This window comes from Leptodactylus fuscus, chromosome 6 (genome assembly GCF_031893055.1).
Source record: "Leptodactylus fuscus isolate aLepFus1 chromosome 6, aLepFus1.hap2, whole genome shotgun sequence".
NCBI lineage: Eukaryota > Metazoa > Chordata > Amphibia > Anura > Leptodactylidae > Leptodactylus > Leptodactylus fuscus.
Genome location: NC_134270.1, coordinates 156,339,657 through 156,360,867, shown reverse-complemented (window position 1 = coordinate 156,360,867; position 21,211 = coordinate 156,339,657). Strand labels below are relative to the sequence as shown.

The window sequence follows — 21,211 nt, the reverse complement described above, 5'->3', positions numbered from 1 at the left end:
TTCATGTCGCACTATTGAAACCAGTAGTTCCTAATCCTTTTCCGTGGCGTCTGTTGCCTCCTCCGGGTCCCATTGAAGTTGATGGAGAAGAACACTTCATGGTCTAGAGGATCCTGGATTCTAGAATCTTCAGAAACCGCCTGCAATATTTAATACAGTGGCAGGGATACGGTCCTTTGGAAAAATCGTGGGAGCCCATCAGCAACATCAATGCTCCTCATTTGATTAGAGAATTCCACCGAAGATATCCAGACAAGCCAGGTCAAACAGTGTCCAGAGGCCACTGTTAAAGGTGGGAGTAATGTTAGAAACTGCGTTTAATCATCATGTGAAGATGCTGTTTCAAGAATCTCCACTAGTGGCTGCTGTTATGGTTCTGTGTATATATAAATAATATTTTTATAAACTACAGAACCTCTTAGCAGCAAGACACTGCAGCAAGGTCCACAGGCCCAATGGTGGGCGGCTGTATGTCTGATCTACTGCAAAGACACTGCAGTGTGAAAAACAATGTGCACTACTGCAAAGACACTGCAGCCTGAAACTCAATGTGAACTACTGCAAAGACACTGCAGTGTGAAAAACAATGTGAACTACTGCAAAGACACTGCAGCCTGAAACTCAATGTGAACTACTGCAAAGACACTGCAGCATGGACTCAATGTGAACTACTGCAAGACACTGCAGCCTGAACTAAACGTGAACTACTGCAAGACACTGCAGCCTGAACTCAATGTGAAAAGTCTGTACTGTGCGACACTCCATGTGAACAAGGTGCAACTAAAACCCTGCCAGTTTAGCTCACTGGCCAGGTACACCACTACAAGTGAAACACACACGTCTGCCAAGGGTTAACACTCACCTCAGGCCAGCAAACACACACACACTTACCCCTGCGACAGCTAGGGGCCACCATGGAAGTTTAGAACATTCTCCTGCACACAGCTTGGAGTTACCAGGGGAGCTTGCATGGTCCTGCACACAGCTTGGAGCCATCAAACATCCATGCTCCCGCAAACAGCTAGGAGCCATACATGAAGTCAGCTAGTAACACATAGGCTATCTCAGAGACCAAGCCTGCTGCAGCTCCACACGCTGGAACGGCGTCTACCACTCCTAGCCCTGGTGTAGAGCTGACAGTTCAGGGCTTACAGGTCCTAACTAACAGCACCCAGATTGAAACAGAGAAACCCCACACAGAGGTCTAGTCTGACAACCTGCCTGAATACTGGAGCCTATCCCTGCAAACTACTGTCATTCACTCTGTGGACTTTGAGCAAATTTTAGTTGAAGTGTGAGCACCCGGTGGGGCGGTGGCCAGACCTCACTGCTCATGCTCAGTAGGGGAGAAATGGCACTTAGCTTGTGAGCAGCTCCAATACATCTGAGCATGCTCAGTAAGGTGAAAGCTTGATGGTTAGACTGACCTGCAGGTGGCGCTGTGTGCTATGATAGCAACCTGCGGGACCCAATGCTAACAGCCGCTGTTTGCAAGTATTCTTTACTCCCACCACTAGAGGTCACTGTTCCCTGGCTCTTACCCACAATCAAGATGGCTAGTATTGTTTCATGTCCATGGCCATCTTGCTTCCTGTTTTAGGCCTATATAAACTCAGAGCACATTCAGACACACGCTTGAGTATTGTGTTTATTCCCAGTCTCTAGCGCTGAGGTACCGTATTTTGCGGACTATAAGGCACATTACCCATGAGCGCCTTATAGTCCTGTCTAGGTTCATATATAAGGCGCAGCGCTGTCTGGTGCGCCTTATATGTGATTGAAAGCGGCGGCACGCAGACTTTGCCGTCGGCCGCTTAACCCCCCGCATGCCAGCCACTTCTATTCATTTCAATGGCACGCTTCCATTGAAATGAATGGAATCGCTTGGCACGCGAGGAGTTAATGTGTACCAACCCCTGGCTATCCACCAACCAAGTCTTCTACTCTACTGCCATCCTTCCTGGCTACCAGATTCCAGCTGTATATTACCAGTATCATAACAGTGGGGGTAGCTGGAGAGGGGCATTAAACTGCGGGGGCAGCTGTAAGAGGACATTAAACTGTGGGGGTAGCTAAAAATAACAAGAGTGCTAGAAGGAGCTGATGAGATCTACCGAATACATAAGAATTGCTGGTCATTGGCTCTATCCAGACTTTCTATCACCCTTGAACGACAGATATTTAATAGCCTGGTCTCATTGTCCAAGCGATCGATCTTGTATTCTAGGTTGTTACTGTTATTCTTCTTCCAGTAAACTCCAACCGGCCCTGCAAAAAGTAGACGGCTACAACAAAACAAAGAGGCAGCATTGCGTGCTCTGGTTTCCCTTCATACTTCTGGAGGATATATACGCAGGACAGCGCAAACAGGCACACTCTGACCAGCCAGAAGAAACGTCCAAAGATAACATGTAAAACATAGAAACAAAATCCCAGGAAAAGAGAAAAACCAGGAGCACAGCCACCACTAGCATCAGGACGGACCCAAGTGGGGTTATTGATGACTAAAGCTGGGCTAAAGTAGTGAGTACGGTTGGATGCATCAATCCCTAACACATTCAACAGGTCTGTCCATATTCTCCACAGAGTGTCCATCAACTCATCAACTCCATAAACAAACCTCTCAGTCAGTTGTGAAAAGAACTTCTGCACGGCTCTCACGTTCTCCTCGCCGAATGTGCTGCTCATGGTCTGGTAGAATCTGGTGGCCGCCTTGCGGAAGCAGTTGTTCTGCTTATTATGGTTGCGATTCCTGGTAGTTAGACATTAAACTAGAAGCAGCTGGTGTGGTACATTATATGGGGGTAGCTGGAGTGGAAAATTAAATTGGGGCAACTTGAGGGGAAGATTATACTGTGGGGGCGGATGAAGGGGAACAGTAAACGGTGGGTGCACCAGTAGAGGATCTTTACAATGTGGAGACAATTGAGGAGGGCAACTGGAAGGGATATTATAATGTGGGGCATATCATTTTACAGTGACTGTAGGTGTGTGATACGGTGTGGGGGCACAAAGAGAAATGGATGAGAATGGGTGGCGTCAAAGTGTAAGTGGGTGGGACTAAATTCACTGCCGCATTGCACATTCTGTCATTTCTGTCCTTTGAAAGTTGTTTATACTATTAAAGGGGTGGTTCATCCTTTAGATATTGATGACCTCTAGACACAGAGTTAAATGCATACTTGCCATAGCAGTGTCCTAGAGAGACCATTCCTAACAAGTTGACAACTGTCTCATTGTATTTTTGCTGTTTGTCATATGTTTCTATGCTAATCCAGAGGTGTAGCTAGCCGGGTATTGACTTTGTGGGATACACTCCAGGGCTGCCGCACACACATACAAAAACTGAAATACATGGCGGTTAAATTCCTGCTGTTCTATTCTATAAGCTGTAGGCCACAGTCCTGTAGTGGCTTGTGGCCTACAAGTGTCTTGGCAACAGGTAAGATGTAAGCTTACCAGTGCAAATGGGTCCAATGATGTCACTATTGAGCACCGCTTGAGCTGGCATGTAGACATCCTGTGGTGATGGCATCTTGTAGGCTGCAGGCCTGAAGAGACTTACAACCTACAAGATACAGCAAGAGGAGGCAGCAGTGGCAAGTCCATATACGGGGTCGGAGGCAGGTGAGTATTATTCTTATTTGTTATTGGGTTTTTGAGGGGGGATATTAAAGTCCAGTAACCATATAAGGGGTCATTAGGGCAAGCAGGGCATTATTTATGTAAAGATCTTAGAAGGTATTAAGTTGTGGGGTACTGGGTTATACTAATTTAAGTTGGACATTGTTGATTTAAAAGTGTTGTCAGGGAATTACAGTACTTGGGCAGGAACCTGGGAAAGGAAAAACATTAAAAAAAAAAACAATCCTCACTTGTCCTCTGGTGTCCCCAATAACTGTCCAGTCCAGCAACGTTCCAGTGGATGTCCTCACCCGACGTGACCGCTGAGGCCAATCAGTGGCCTCAACATTCACAGAAAATGATCCGGTGAGGTCAAACACATTTCTGCCATCAAAACACAAATTTGGAGATGCCAAATATGCCAAAGATGTCCATGTAAAGGGGGAACAGCCTGTAATAACGGGACAAGGAGGTGCCCTCAAAAAATCTGCAGTGTTTTTCACATGACACACTATTGATTCTCTTAGCAATATAAAAGAGAGCAGGTATTGTTGGAAGCCATGAAGTTCAAGTCCATGATATGTGTTAAAGGTCACATATACCGTTGCCACAAATTTTATTTTGGTAAAATTACTTAGATTGTACCCATGTATCTAAAGTGAAAAAAACAATTTTGAAAATGGTCCCGGTTTAGTGTACATGGTGAATATGGTTATACATAGACAAACAGATAACTGCATGTTTATTGAAACCTCTTTGAGGTTACCACCCAACATTGAAATGGAAAGTGATCTTATACGGTGTTTCTCAAAGGTGGTCAGAATGCATATTATATGATATCAGCCTTCCCGTTCTGTGTCTCCACTAAAGAGCTATTGGTTCCATTACTGTAGCTCTTCAGTGTCAGGGCCCCTCCTGACAGCAGCGTCTATTGCACTGTATTGTGAAAGGGGGCGGTCCTTACCACCCAGCCATGATGCTGAGCAGTGAGGAACGCCTCCTCTCTTCCTGACAGTACACATCGATAGACTAGTAAGCGTTCCTCACGATCAGATGGCACCAATACTTCAGTGGGGGCACAGAATGGGAAATCCGATAGTGAGCTAAAAATAATATTGAGAATAAACAAAAAGAAACACAATTTTAGTAGTTAGTTATATAATATTGTCACATGACACAAAATACTTTGGCATCACCAATAGAGTTTATGTACTCCAAAATGGCAGTTCATACTCAAAAATGAAAGTTTGACCTATACACCCCTCCTACATACATCCCACATACTCCCCTCCCACCTTTATTTAACATACATAGGTCATCATCATTTTGATCTCATTCCCAACAACCTTCTCTGGAGGATGACCATCATTGGTATTAAATGCATTGGTCATATCCCAGCCATTGACAAAGCCAACATTGAGGTCCTTGAAGATAATTTCCATGATAATATAATGTATAGATGCATGGAAGTCACTGAGAGTTTCGAAACGTCCATCCATGATGCTGGTATTCTCAGTCTTAATAATGACTTTAGTGTCTGGACTTCTGATGAACAAACGCTCTATGGCGCGGCGTATATTATAAAGTCTCTTGATGAAGTAATAGACAGGGTAGGGTCTGAAATGTATTCCGATGTTAAATACAATGACGGTTCTCTTATCACCTCTTATTAAGTCGATTTCTTGAGCAATGGTGCGTTCCTCTTTCCATGATTGGTATGAGGTGCTAATGAAAGGGAAGCCGTGCCTCTTCCAAGATATTTTCATATTCCGACCTAAGTCCAGGTTTAATAGTTGGTGAGCCCAATTGTCTTCGTAAAGATTGAAATTTCTGAGCGCTGCAAGAAAACCGATAGATAGATGTTACTACTTCATTTTCAGAGATACCTGAAAGTTTCTGAACCCTAAAGAATTTTCTATCTTTCTGCATGAATTTGACATTAGATTTTCGCACAAGTCAAAAATTTTTTTTAATAGAATCTTCTCATCTTCTTATTCTTCTGGATCACTCAGCACCATTTGACACTGTTGACCATCAACTCCTCCTCACCATGCTCCGCTCAGTAGACCTCAAGAACACTGGGCTCTCCTGGTTCTCCTCTTATTTTTCAGACCACACTTTCAGTGTATCATTTGCGGGCTCTGTTTCTTCCCCTCTTTCCCTTGCTGTTGGGGTTCCTCATGGGCTAGTCCAAGTCCCCCCTGCTCTTCTCTCTCTACACAGCCCCCATTGGACAAACCAACATCACATTTGGCTTCCGGTACCATCTTTATGCTGATGACACCCAATTATACACATCTTATTGTGACATCACCCCTATACTAATACAGAACACCAGTGACTGTCTTTCTGCTGTCTCAAATATCATGTCCTCTCTCTATCTGAAACTAAATCTCTCTTCTACTACTACTACTACTACTACTACTACTACTACTACTACTGTAATAGATACATCTAATAGATAACTCCTAGGAAGTATGCCTGCTGTCTCGGGGTTGTGTTTGACTTAGACCTTTCTTTCACCCCCCATATCGAATCACTCATACGCTCATGTCACCTCCACCTCAAAAACATCTCCAGAATACGCCCTTTCCTTACCAGAGATACATTAAAGATACTTCTTGTCTCTCTGATTAGATTTCTCCTTGACTATTGTAACTCCTTACTAATCGGCCTTCACCTTACTAATCTCTCCCTTTACAATCTATTCTGAATAAAGCAGCCAGGCTCATCTATCAGACTAGATGCTACAGCGGTGCCTCAAGTCTGTGCCAGTCACTACATTGGCTGCTTATTCATTACAGAATACAATATAAAGTTATCACCCTCATCCACAAGGCTCTCCATAATGCTGCACCTCCATACATTTCCTCCCTTATCTCTGTCTATCGCCCAATCCGTGCTCTCCGTTCACTCAGTGACCTAACACTTACATCCTCGATTATCAGAACCTCCCATGCTCATATACAAGACTTCTCCCGAGCTGCACCACTTCTCTGGAATGCTCTACCCCGGACAATCAGATTAACTCCCAATTTCTACAGTTTCAAGCCCAAACTAAAGACACATCTTTTCAGACAGGCCGATCACAATTCCTAATGTAAACCCTTTCGTACTGTATTTAGAATCCCTAAAACAAACCCTCCTCTGTTCCCGCTCCCACATTACCCCACATGATATGATGCCGATTCAGAATAACTTTATATGTCCAGGTAGCATCCACATGTTAAAGGACATGACTGGTGATGGCTCATACAGTTTTATGTTTGTGTAATGACAGTAATCTCCATTACAAAATTGTCTGACCACTGTATAAGCAATGCTACCTCCAATGCTGCCCCTGCTACCTCTTGTGTCACTCCCTCTACCTCACAGATTGTAAGCTCCTGCGAGCAGGGCCCTCAGTCCCATTGTGTGAAGTGACTATTTATTTGTAATGTATTTTTTTGTCTGTACTTGAAGCCTAAAAATTGCGGAATATGTTGGCGCTATATAAAAATAAATTGGACAACCCCTTTAACTTTTAATTCAGCCGGGGGAAGTGAACTCTTCTTGAGTTCCGCTAAAGCCGCTGATTGGCCTCAGCAATTACGTGACTGCTGAGGACCACTCATGCGCCAGGACAGTAATGAAATAATAAATTCAAATTTATACCACAAAATCCGAAAAGGAAAATTTCAGAACATCTGTCTGTTAGCTGAACCTCAAGAAAACACAGGTAAATGCAACAAGACCATGGGCAGATTTATTATTCTTTATAAGTCATTTTTCTGGAATTCAAGGCATAAAAAGTGGCAAATTTTTGCGCAAATTATCTTTTTTTTTTTTTTTTTCAATGTAGATTGCGAGCCCCACATAGAGCTCACAATGTACATTTTTCCCTATCAATATGTCTTTGGAATATGGGATGGAACTCCATGCAAACACGGGGAGAACATACAAATTCCTTGCAGATGGTTTTATGCCCTTGGCGGGATTTGAACACCAGGACTCCAGCGCTGCAAGGCTGCAGTGCTAACCGCTGAGCCACCGTGTGGCCCCATTCAAATTATCTTTTTGTGCCCCAAAAATTGTGAAATTGTGATGTCCCTTGCCACTTTTTACTGCCACTTTTTATGTTTTACTGTGGCCAAGCTTACTGTTCTTGTAAGGGGTACAGTAAAATGACCATGCACATGCGCCAAATTAACATCCCAAAGACAGGATCACCAGAAGAAGACAACACAGAGGACGTGGCAGAGAGGTGTGGCTGTAGAAGATAAAGGCAGTGCTGGAGAGTTTTCAAGCAGCACAGGGGACACCTACAGTGCTGCTTGAGCATGGGAAAATGCCCCCTATGCTGTCTGGAGACTCATTAGCATACTGAGAAAAAGCGGGATACATACGGAACGGCAGCGTGGGGAAGAATTCTAAAGGTAGGGGAAGAATAACCTTTCTTAAGGCTGTTCCTTCATGGTATTAGTTAAAAAAGGGATTCTAATGATAGACTCCCTTTAATCTCTCTGGAGCAATGGTGACACCCCGGTTGTTCCAAAGAGTCAACAGAGGCAGGGAGACACAAGGGGAAAGCATTGTTTCACTCAGGTGACCCTAACCTATCTATCTGCAGGGCTGAGTTGACATGCTGGGTTCTGGTATCTGACTCCATTTAAGATATTTTTATTTTAGAATTCAACATGGTGATTTTTACTCTTTTGTTACAAACAGAACTCACTTTTGATTTTGCTTCCCATGTAAAGGTACCATTGCCTTACAGTCGAGTCCCCAAACATGTGAATAAACTTCCTCTTCAGACAACTGTCCATGTCTTCCAGATTTGTATATGTCAGCATGCTACATCCTTGTGGATACCATACATTCTTCATGGCATATCCACTGGGATAGCTCAACTTCATTCCAGTTTTGCATTTTTCATTAATGGGGGTATTCTCTGTAAAAACAAAATCACCAGTAAATAATCCATGGTTATAATCCATTACCTTATTAAATCTATAGCGTGTGAAAAGGTGACAGGCAGAGTGCTGGAATCTCGCTGTATCTCCCCAGATTTTTAACCTATGTGTGGTCCAGTGCGGGTCTTGAGTAGGCCTCAGCTCCAGGTTTGAGTCCTTGGCTCATTACTGGGCCAGAAAATGCTGCAGATCCTGCACTCCAGTGCAGATCCAGGAAGTGAGAGGAGGTGTCTGGGTCTGTCCTGTAACCGTGAGTCCGGTGAGACAAAGTTGTGCTTGTTTTGTTCGTGTAGCTGCTATTAAGCCACACGTATAGTTAGGTTAACATTTCTGTTTAGTTAGTCGCTCGGATGAGCAGAATTTTATTTTGTTTTTCCCTGAAGTTAAGGATGTATTTTATTTTGCTCATTTTGCTTTATTTATTTTCCTGTTTTTGTTTTTTTTTTTGTTTGTTTTTTACGAAATAAACCGGTTTGAGGCAGATTTTGTGTCCCTGCGATTGTGCAGCTAAAATGCAATGTGTGGATGAGAGTAACCACATTTTCATTCGCTTTGTAGACACTTTAAAACGGAGCATTTTTTACGCTCTGTTTCTGCAATATGGGTCCTTAGCGTTAATGTGTTCAGTGGATCATTCAGGTCTGCTAAGCCTCTATTTGGTCTCAGTAGGAAGAGGGGAATCGGCAACGGCTAGACACCTCTGGTTCCCTTGAGGACAAAAGGATAGGGCATGTTGAAATCCAACATGCTAGAATCTTCCTACTACAAGTTTCTGCCATTGGGGGAAGTCAGATTATGGATTAGTAAAGGGTTATAAATTGTTGGAGTTGTACTTACTGCGGTTACAGTTAGATACATTAATAGACTGAAAATCTGTCGGGATTTCAGCTCTGACGTTGGATCTGGAAATGAACGTAAAAGAAGTTATTTTACCAGTAGATAGAAGGAAATTAATGAAACGGTTTCTTATAACTTCCATTTTCTTTAATAAAAATATATGATAAAGTTTATCTTCACCTGCACTATGGATTTATGGAAAAACATAGAAAAGCTTAGTTACACCTTAAATTTTTTTTAAGCTAAATCCGCAGGACTGTGGCCACGTGACGTCCACTTACGTCAGTAAGTCACACAGCAACATTAAATTCTATGTCAGTGAATGGGGGCTATTTACATGATCAGTGTAACAGACCATCAAAATATGTCATGTCCTACTTTTGTCAGTTTTCACGGATCTCTCCGTACACTCAAATGTATAGAGGATCCATTAAAATAGGTGTCCCACGGGTGCAAGATGGCTGTGATAAATGGACATTTTTGACATTTTTCAAGGCTGTCTTGTACCTTGGTTGTCTGAATGTAGCCTTACGCCAGGTTCACACTAGCGTTTGTGTTTTCAAATACTTTCAAATAGCGGTGGAAACATAGACATAATGGGGTCCACCCAGTTTCCACCCGAAAAATGTGGAAAGAAAAGTCCTGCAAGCGGAACAGGGGACGAAACCACTGAATGACAAGCGAATGTCGATATGAACCCAAATCTCACAGTTTTTAGTAATTTTAAAAGCTATATAAAACACTAAAGTAAATAAAACCCATAAAACTCTGGTTGACAATTTACAATATTCCATGGTTTAAAGCTACATAAAATAGTAAAGGGATTCTTTCATTACAATCCCATTTTTTAAGACTAACACGTAGGAATAGCCCTTAAGAAAGGCTATTCTTCTCCAACTTTAGAAGTCTTCTCTGTAACGCTGTTTTGTAGATATCCCGGTTTTCTTCAGTATGCAAATGAGTTTTCTGATGACTCTGCCATCGGGCAGAGCCGACTGCACATGTCTGCGGCCGTTTTCTTTCTCTGATGGCAGAGCCGACTGCAAATGCATGATATTTAAATCCAGAATAAACCATCAGAAGAAGACATCACAGAGAGGCATGCCAGAAGAAGATGGAGTCAGCGCTGGAGAGTTTTCTCACAGCACAGGGTACGTCCCCAGTTCTGTTTTAGCGCTGGGGACCACTCAAACTCATTTGCATACCAAGAAAACCGGGATATCTACTGAACAGTGGTGCAGGGAAGACTTCTAACGGTAGGAGAAGAATAGCGTTTCTTAAGGCTATTCCTACGTGTTAGAATCCCTTTAAGTTAAGCAGCCCATATGCATTAGATTTATATTGTCAGAACCTATGGATTATCAGTTGGTTTGGTCAACCATATGTATGGGAACCTCCCAATTCTTGAGCTAAGAATTGAGTAGTTGGATTTCACCAATTCTCTTGTCCATGGGGAGTACAAATGTACCTCTTAAGCCAGACAAACATCCATGTGTATGGAAGGAGAGGCATCGAGATAGAGCAGTCTGCCAAACAAGCAAGCATCTCTCATGTATAGGACAGAATTTACTTTGTGAAAACCTCATTCCACTCATTTTGTATGACTTTATATGATGCTTAATTGTCCATTTATGCAAAAGGTAAATTCGGTATCTTGCTAGATCTGTTACCAGAGCATTGAGGGAGCGTAGACAACTTCAAAGTCTTCAAACAATGTTTTTTCATAATCAAATAGAGATTGTTGTATTCCCTTGGAACATATACTAAAGGAAGCCTCCCTGAGCCTGATGGTGGTTGGAGTGCCCTTGATTGAGACTCAAAAGACAGAGTTTTAGTAGTTGCCAAAATGCATGGTTTACTTATAGACAACATGTGATGAGAAGCAAGACTTTACCTATGTGATATGGGGGGAACAATATTTAGGAATTTCCACTGAGTTGGAGCTGAGGTTCAGAGTTACTACTTTTCACACAGCCTGCGTTACCCCTCCAGGGGCAGACTTCCTCTTACACAGTGTGCTTTAACCTTCTCTCTATCCACAAAATGTATGCAATGTACGACTAACATGCAGAGTCGTAGCTATGAGATCCATGTAACTATTACCCTCACAGGCTCTTCTTTTACACAACCTCCATATCTCCTTGATGCAGAACACGATGGACGTCTTCTAGCTGGCTTGGCCCAGCCAAACCAGTGACTTTAGCTGGCTTTACTAGCGACTCAGGGAGAATATGGCTCCTCACATTTCTGTCTCCTCCTAATATAGGGCGGAAAAGATATACTGTCTCATCTCTTCCTTAACTGGAGGCTCCTAAGTCATGTATCGTACCATCAGCTCAACCTTCAGCTCAATGGTTTGATTCATTGCACATGAATTACAATGGAAGCCTAGATATGGCAATACACCTACATCAGACAATTCAATTAACTTTTGTAATTCTCCCAATGGGACATTACAGTAAGGCCGGGCTCATATCTTCGTTGAGACTCCGTTTAGAGTCTCTCTTGCAGTGTCCATTTGAAGTCCCAGATGAAAAAGTCCTGCAAGCCCAACTTTTTCATATGGCCATTTCAGTTTAAAAAAAAACAAAAAACGTATACCTTAGTAATTGGGGTATACTAAATGGGCTACCTAAGCCTCTGTTTGGGTCCACATAAAATTGGTTTTGATTGTATCTGTTTTTCTGTTCTTGTGGTCCTCCAACGGACCAGAACAGAAGCCCGGATGCAGGTGTGAACACATTGTAAGAGACATGTTTATAATCATATGTTATGTCATAGTTATATGTTAATCAGCTTTTAAAAAGGCTTTCTACCATAAAAATCGGCTTCCTTATTTATACATGAAAAGCACAGGATACAGTTGTCCTTTATAAGATATGACAATGTTAGCTTTCATTTTCATCTTCTCCTTAATCCTTTTTATTTTTATGTCAATATAACCATATAGTAGCAGGGCCTTTGCTTTGCAGGATGAGTTGTATTTTTTAATGGCACATATCTTGGAGTTACATATATAGCAGTGAGTTACATATATATACCCCTAGGAGCCCTTCTCCTTGAACCTGATGTATTAGACTCCTCTTCTGGTTTATGTATATTGAATATTGGGTGAGTGGCATGATCAATCCACTAAGGTGTTTCCCAGGGATCTATGAGTGGATCAGGGGTTTTTGTTCCAGGCTTGTTCAGAAAACAGGTCAGGTGACTTCACTTCTCTACGATGTTCACAGTTGTTACCTCTGCTATAGGGGCTGGCTTTACAATGACAATGATCTTCTCTGCCGGCCCACATAGTGCAGTGACCACAGGGGAGGATGGAGGAGGCAGAGTGACTCAATGGCTAGGTCACAATCATGTGACCCAGCATCAGAATCAACCCGGAACCCCCAGGTTTGTTGCCTAAATTTGTTTGTAGGTATCTTGATAAATATTCTGGCACCATGTGGCTATGAGCAATTGTGAAGGGAATTTATGAATTACTAGAAACATTTTCTCTAAAACCAGCCATTACTATACAATCCTAAAGCAAAGGGTCATGTTAATACAAATGTTACAAATGATGATTGACAATTAATGTAAAAGTATCTCATGTGATGAAAACAATATCCATTAGACATGTATGCTATGTTAAGGTGGAGCCCAATCCCAAGTTGGCATGCCTCACCCTTACCTGGTATACAAGATACCAACTTCATATGTTTAACCATTTTCTGATGTAACGCACTTACTTGTCAAATAAGCTCTTCTCAACTGTAGTGAGTAATGATTTGTCATGTCTACACCAGCCCTTCACTTCACTGAGATAGTCACAACTAATATTCTGAGGTTTAATACAATAAAAATATTCTTCATCTCGTTCTACTTTATATTCACATAGTTCTTGATTTTTATCCAGGTTAAATCCACATATGACCTCCTTTTGTTCATTTCCTTTTATATACTTTCCCGTATGGTCCATATAGCCATGCCATTTATTTCTATACGTCCACAAGGCTGAGGCTCCTTCACTTGGGTGCATTACAAGAACTTCAACTTTAACTTTACCTTCCCAGAATAATATGAAATGGACATGATAGGAACCATTATTCAAATTCTCAATCCTTCCCGAAGACCCTGCTTCAAGCTCTGGTGTGTATATCCTTGCTCGTAAAAAGTCTCCTCCGTAAGTTTTCTTCTTCCCCAAGTAATCGTACATATCCACCTGAACGGTTAGATGGTCGCCAACACAATAGCTGTCCTTTGGATTTTTTAAGTAGACCCTGCTATTTTTTACACTACTTGTACGTGATTTATCAGTGACATTTATCTTGGGAATCCTTTGATCAATCTCATTGAAGATTTTCTCTGTTATCTTTTGGATTTCGGACACTTGTCGGATTGGTTGCGCTTTCAATATTGGGGGAACTTCAGGCTTCAATTCCTGAAAAGTAGAGCATTTTAAATTTAGGTACAGTATTCATGCATCCAGCACATTTATATCTATGTCCAAAAAGATTTTATTTAGTCATTGTAAAATAATTTATTTGGCAAATAGTTTTTATTTTGTTATGTGGAGATTTATTTTATTTTTATTTTGGTTTGGTTTTTACAAAGCGCACTGGGCAGTAAACATTACCTATATTGTGCGGATCGGTACAAATGGAGTGGAACAAAATTTATAAAAAATTTTAATTTAATTAAAACTTTTAAAAATACTAGTTTCTATTTAGTCCATTTTGGGGATGGTGTTTCAATCACTTTTTCTACAATTTTTGGAAGGAAAGAATAACAAAACAATGATCCTGCCATTTTGATTTTTTTTCCTCCTATATCGTTCACCCTATGGGATCATCTTTATATTTTTATATCTTGGACATTTTTGGACACAGGAATATCTGATATGTTTCTGTTAGCTTATTTGTTTATTGATTTTAATTTTTTTTTGCGTGTTTTTAGTTTATTTTTATATGCAACATAACAAAAGGGGTTTTGGATTTTTAATATTTTTTATATGTTTAAAATGATTAATTTAACCCCTTCCTACCGATGGCATTTTTTGATTTTCGATTTTCGTTTTTGACTTCCCTCCTTCTAAACCCCATAACTTTTTTATTTCTCCGCTCCCAGAGCCATATGAGGTCTTAATTTTTGCGGGACAAATTTTTCTTCATGATGCTACCATTAATTATTCTGTAGAATGTACTGGGAAGCAGGAAAAAAATTCAGAATGGGGTGGATTTGAAGAAAAAATGCATTTCTGCGACTTTCTTACGGGCTTTGGTTTTACGGTGTTCACTGTGCAGCCAAATTGACATGTCCCCTATATTGTGTGTTTCGGTACGGTTCCAGGGATACCAAATTTATATGGTTTTATTTACATTTTGACACCTAAAAAAAATTCCAAAACTGTATTAAAAAATTTTTTTTATAAAAAAAAGTCGCCATATTCCGACGGCCGTAACTTTTTTATACGTAAGTGTACGGGGATGCATAGGGCGTCTTTTTTTGCGGGGCCAGGTGTACTTTTTAGTTCTACCATTTTCGGGAAATGTTATTGCTTTGATCACTTTTTATTTAAATTTTTATCAGAATCAAAACAGTGAAAAAAAGGCGGTTTGGCACTTTCGACTATTTTTCCCGCTACGGCGTTTACCGAACAGGAAAAAGATTTTTATAGATTTGTAGAGCGGGCGATTTCAGACGTGGGGATACCTAACATGTATATGTTTCACAGTTTTCAACTACTTTTATATGTGTTCTAGGGAAAGGGGGGTGATTTGAACTTTTAATACTTTTTATATTTTTTTATATTTTTTTTTTACTTTTTTTTTTTTTTTTGCATTTATTAGACCCCCTAGGGGTGTTGAACCCCAGGGGGTCTGATCACTAATGCAATGCATTACAATGCTAATGCATTGCAATGCATTGCAAAAAATCATCCTTTCTTTTGCAGGCTGCATAGACAAGCCTGCAAAAGAGAGGATTTGCAGACAAGCCTGGGAGCCTGTACAAGGCTCCCGGCTGTCATGGCAATGGGACATCGGCCCTGGAGCATGCTCCAGAAGCCCGGGCAAAATGGCGGCGCCCATGCGCTGCCAGGAAGATGGCGCCTCCAGTGCCTTTGACCGCGGCGCCGGAGGGGTTAATGCCTCCGATCGGTCCAGGGACCGATTGGAGGCATTAGAGCCGGTTGTCTACTGCTTAAAGCAGTAGACACCCGGCGGCTATGGCGGCCGCCCGGCTCCCGGGTGGTCACCATAGTTACAGACCCGACATGCGCCGTACTATTACGGCGCATGTCGGGAAGGGGTTAAAGAGGCTATGCCATGAAAAGTATCTATCCTCTATGCACGTGATAGAGGATTAATAGGATATTTAGATTGTGCGCCCTACTTGGGACAGTGTTGACAATGCAGTGATGAACCTAGCCTCTCTGCTGCCTGAGGCGGATAATACAATGCAGTAATATGCATATATATGCATATATATATGCAGTAATACTCACAGGAGACGTCTCCTCACATTTCCAGTCACTTCCCTTTGGACCGCCATGACCACTTCTTTCAGCTGTGACTTGACTCTGTAAAGTTTGAAACATAGACATCTTTGACTCCTCAATTCTCCACGCACCCAACCCCTATATATGTATATATACACACATATATATATATATCACGTGGTCTGGGATGTAACGTCCCGGTACTGCTAGTCCAATTCCCTCTAACAGTCCTTGCAGACCGAGATAGTATGGACATTTGCATATAAGGTAAAGATTTACTCCCCCTTCATTCCTTCATTTCTATTTTTCCAGAGCATGCGCCATCTTGTGGATGTTTTTGTGAACTACACCTGCCTATACTTTGCCATTGTAATTTGAGTTGTCAGTGTGAGGGTGTGTCCAGTATAATCAGGTGGCCTCCAGTATCAATCAAGCTCCCTTGATTTGGCCTGGAGGAGGGGTCGAGTTAGAACCCCCTCGAGGGGGGTAGGGAGCTTTGCTTTGGGCTTTTGTGTAGAGAAACAGCCAGCAGACAGAGCACATGGATGACGGATAATGGCTGCCCACTATCAGGATACAGCAAACAGAGATGTCTTTCCCTCTGTTTTCAAGATCCTTCTCAGAGAGTGTTTTCCTCTGAAGCTCCAATCTTACAAGCACTAAGCTTACGGACCGGCCTATCCATACATCTGTGACGTCTACACGTATCTCGCTATCCAAGTAAGTCTTTGGGACAAATCTATATTTAAGAAGCCCATAGCTAGTCTAGCAGAAATCGAGAATCTCCCGCTGCTAAGAAAAATTGTATTTGCTATTCTACATACGTGTACCCAGTTGTTGAGGACGAACCCCCTGGATACAGGCCATCTTTACAAATATATACAAGTTTACTACTCAAGCAACTATTAATTAAATTATCCAAAACATTCCTGCTCCAAACTCTATCACCTGCTTAATTGGACACTGCCTACAAAGATTGCTGTATTGTATGTGAAGAATTCCCCCATATGTACATTTGTATTACTTTGTCCTGCTAGTAAAAAAAGCAATGATTACCCCCGAAGCCTGGTTGTCTGTTGTCATTGTCAGATATCACGTGGGGGAGGGTAATCGGGGACATCAAAAAGGAGATTTTGTGCACTTTCGGGTCCCAGGGACCCCCTGAAATCCGGCCGCATCGGATATATATTACCCGTGATACCAGCCCTGGCCCTCCTGAGTGTTGCATGGGATATTACCATATAGGCCTGAAGCGTGCCCTAGCAGTACCATACAGGCCAAAGCCTGTGTTAGCAGTAACAGGCTATTACTACTAGCACAGGCTTCGGGCCTATAGGGTACTGCTAGGGCAGGCTTTGGGCCTATATGGTAATATTCCAGACCATGTGACGTCTGGGCATTACCATATAGGCCCGAAGCCTGCTAGGAGTAACATTGGAACCCGGAGAGGTAAGTAACATTGTTTATTATGTTCCCTCACCTTCCCTAGGGCTCCGATTATTATACTCGGAGGTCTGAAAAGACCCCCAGGTATAATAAATGGCGGTAGTGGGATCGCGGCCTGCCCGGGCCTACTCACTGCCGGCCTCCGCGGCCTATAGTACAAGGGGAAGTGAGGGGGGGCAGTGAGCAGGTCTGGGGAGGTAGGTAAATAGGCCGCTACCTGCTGGTGATACTCCAGCAGGTAGCGGCCTATTATAAAACAAAAAAAAGAAGTTTTTATACTTACCGATCTTGTTGTTGCTGCCGCCGCCTCCGCGATCCTCTTCTCATGCAGGCTGACGTCTGCGTAGGCGGCATCACTAGGCCGCCTACGCACGCTGATACGTACTCAGACGTCTAGGTATCAGCAAGCGTCATCACGTGATGACGCCGCCCACGCTGATACCTAGACGTCTGAGTACGTATCAGCATGCGTAGGCGGCCTAGCGACGCCGCCTACGCAGATACGTAGACGTCTGAACCAGCGCAGAGAGAAGCAGCTCTCCTGCGCTGGTTCAAAGTAAAAAAAAAAAGTCGCCAGTGCGCCGCCCCCCTCCCGTGCGCCGCCCGAGGCGGCCGCCTCACGTCGCCTCATTAGAGGTGTGCGGCGCTGGTTGACAATATCTGTAAAGTGCTGTGAAATATGATGCCGCTATATAAGTAAGCAAAAAAATACTTGATCGGAGGCGGAGTCTGACTGCTGATCTCAGGACCCTTTTCCCCCGCTATGCATTGAGTCTCACTGTAGTCAGACAGAATTTAGTCATGTCTAGCGGAGGAGAGCATTCCCATTCACTTTGACGCTTCAAAGTAAAGCATTCGGCTCTATTTAATATTCCTATTCACTTCAATAGGGGCACCTAAGATGGCTGAGTGCTGTATTATTCGTACACGCCTCATTAGTCAGACCCCGATCAATCATGTATTTATCCTCTATCCTGGTTGAGGATAAATACTTTTCTTGACATAACCCCCTTCATTTATTTGTTAGGTATTCTAAGGGACAATACATTACCATTATTTGATCGCTTATACAATATACTGTCTGCAATACTTTAGTGTGCTGGCAGGGCTTAATAGGAACATTACAGTAGCAGGCCTTCATAAGACTTCCTGCTGCAATAGCAATAGAATGGCTCCCGTAATCTTGTTTCGGGGTGAATAGGGTTAGCTTGGGGGAGTCAAGCAAACCCCCTCCCACTAACTTACATTTCAGATACTATGGTCACAAGTGAGAGGCTAGTGGTGATCTGAGTTATTAATGATGACAAACAGTACTGGGGCATAGATTAAAAATTCTATCACTAATGTCAGGGAGGTGGTCAAGATCCTGAACTATAATGATAAACTGGTTTCAGCTCCCTCGAGAGACTAAATGTGAACATGACCCAGAATAATGCCACTATTACTGAAGTTAACAACAGCTACAACATCAATTAAATAGGGCACAAAATTACATTTTTTATCTAGAAATTACTGTATATACTCGAGTATAAGCCTACCCGAATATAAGCCGAGACCCCTAATTTTACCACAAAAAAACTGGGAAAACTTATTGACTCGAGTATAAGCCGAGGGGGGGAAATGCAGCATTGCAGATAAAAAGTCTGGTCATGTGCATTACAGCTTAGTAACTTCATGTGCCTCATAGTAATAGCAATTAACCCCATCATGTCCCTCACATTAACCCCCTGTGTGTCTCACATAAGAGTTACTGATATGTGGGACATATGGAGGTAATAATCAGGTATCTTCATAATTAAGGTCCTTCATTATTAACCTCATGTGTCTCACATATTAGTAACCCTTATATGGGGCACACAGGGGTTAATATGAGGGACATGATGGGGTTAACTTCTATTACTGTGAGGCACATGGCGTTACTGAAACTAAATTAATAACCCCAAATGCCTAACATTAACAGGCAGAGTAACTAAAGGAAGGTCCCTGTGTGTTCTATTTTCACTTTACTGTAGTTTCCTCTCCTCCATAGGATAGACATCTTCCATAAGACACAATGAATCCTGGCCACTGACTTATCTGCAGGGTAGATGCTAAATCCTAGTGTGCTAAAGGACCTCTGATGACATCGTGACCATGCGATCAGACTCTGTGGGCGGAGCTACTAGGAATTAGACTCAACCTTATCTGCAGATGTTACATACCAGTGGCTACAGGATGTTGGATGACATCACAGTCACATCAGACCTAATGAGAAGCCAATTACAGAGCAGTAGTACTAAAGGACCTCCCCATTTGTTTAAATTATGTAGGTCCTTCCAGTTTTCTGTGCTCCATGGACCCTGACTCCAGTATAAGCTGAGGGGGGCTTTTTCAGCATGAAAAATGTGCTGGAAAAAGTCGGCTTATACTCAAGTATATACAATTCAGTATATAATTTAATAAAATGAACTATGTGCCCATGTTATGACAGACCAGATCCAGCATTGGTGTGATGTATCTAACTTCCGAGGGGGAAGTTGTATGTATGAATACATTGATATGAATCTGGGAAAAATGTGGACAAGTGAATAAGGCCTTAGGTATTCATGGCTGGTTTTTGGACATGTCCCAGGCCATAGAAAGTTCCTGCAGTCTTGGTCCTGACTATCCAAAACCGATCAAGAAAAAAGATGCCTAAGATTGGAGAAACTGGAAAATGTTTCATCAGTTATATTTGCAAAAATGTTTAAGATGTAATTGTCTGCAATGTAATATATGGTTGTGTTCATGGGAAACCCCTTTATAAGGAAGCCTGTCAATATATCATGCTATAAACGTATCGGCAGGTGCTTCACCTCTAAGTTCACTAGACCTGGAGCACTGATTCCCCATTTCTTCCTACATGAGACTGTAAATACATACCTTCCTAAAGCTTTTATGAATGGCAAAGCTTACAAGGAAGAAGAACGTAACAGCCAAAGCTATAAAATTCTTGGGTGACATTGTGAGGGACATTAGATCTGAGGAAGAAAAGATAGGACTGCAGTCAGTTTCTGGAGGAAATAACTTACTTGGATGATCTAAAGATGTTAAAAATATTAACATAATGCGATAGGGTTAAATGTTATTTCCTATAATATAGATTGAAATGAATAACAGTAAAAAATAATAATAATGGAATTAAGCAAAAACATTCATCCCAGGTTTAAATTAGATAAGCACTTTGTCCCAAAAGGAGTGTTTGAAACCAAAGCAGAAACCTCCAAGTAAAGATCGCAACTGTAACTTTTTGACCACCTTCAGTTCTTCCCATTAAAGTTATACGTAATATTCTGGATTAGCATTGGCACGTGGTGCTTAATGATCCCTTCCTGGGAAGAACTCTGCCTGCTAGACCAGGAGTTACTTTCAGGAGGTCGAGATCATTGAAGAATTTCCTAGCACCAAGTAGACTCATAGACTCAACTCCCCGGTTGACAAAAACAATTACCACTGCCAATACTGGCTTTGATCATTTCAGGTGTGGACACAAAATATGTAGATGCTGCGAATCCATTGGCCATCAAGTCCCTTATGTATCTGGTTTCACAACCCACAAAGTCTTCGATATACAATTTCATTTAGACTGTTCTTCATTGTGGTCTGGTCTGGTCATTTTTAATATTCACATATACTGTATCTGATCTACTTTGTATCTCCTCAAATACTACTACTAATAATAATAATAAATTTTATTTATATAGCGCCAACATATTCAGCAGCGCTGTACAATTTGTAGGGTTCAAATACAGACAGAAAGATACATTACAAAGAAAGTCGTTTCACACAATGGGACTAAGGGTCCTGCTCGCAAGAGCTTACAATCTATGAGGTAGAGGGGGTGACACAAGAG

At 42.0% G+C, this 21,211-nt stretch overlaps 1 protein-coding gene and 1 pseudogene across 1 annotated transcript; both read right to left on the bottom strand.

The window, feature by feature from the left end:
- Positions 1–2,110: 2,110 nt before the first annotated feature.
- On the bottom strand, positions 2,111–4,273 carry LOC142210101 (BRI3-binding protein-like; annotated as a pseudogene).
- A 652-nt stretch (positions 4,274–4,925) lies between these two features.
- On the bottom strand, positions 4,926–20,334 carry LOC142208889 (NXPE family member 4-like). The gene is made up of 5 exons (XM_075277726.1): positions 20,242–20,334; positions 13,145–13,836; positions 9,414–9,478; positions 8,339–8,554; positions 4,926–5,461 (listed from the first exon to the last, which is right to left on the bottom strand). Exons 1-5 carry the CDS (start codon positions 20,332–20,334, stop codon positions 4,926–4,928), a joined length of 1,602 nt encoding a protein of 533 aa, XP_075133827.1.
- Between the last annotated feature and the right edge of the window lie 877 nt (positions 20,335–21,211).

Bases quoted from the DNA above. Each gene is read 5' to 3' on its own strand.
- LOC142208889 (XM_075277726.1), bottom strand. From the start codon at position 20,334: ATGTCCCTCACAATGTCACCCAAGAATTTTATAGCTTTGGCTGTTACG. The intron at 9,479-13,144 runs GTAAGTGCGTTA...GTTCATTTCCAG, and splicing joins GAGAAGAGCTTATTTGACAA to ATCCAACGTCAGAGCTGAAA. The intron at 8,555-9,413 runs GTAAGTACAACT...TTGTTTTTACAG, and splicing joins TGTATCTAACTGTAACCGCA to AGAATACCCCCATTAATGAA.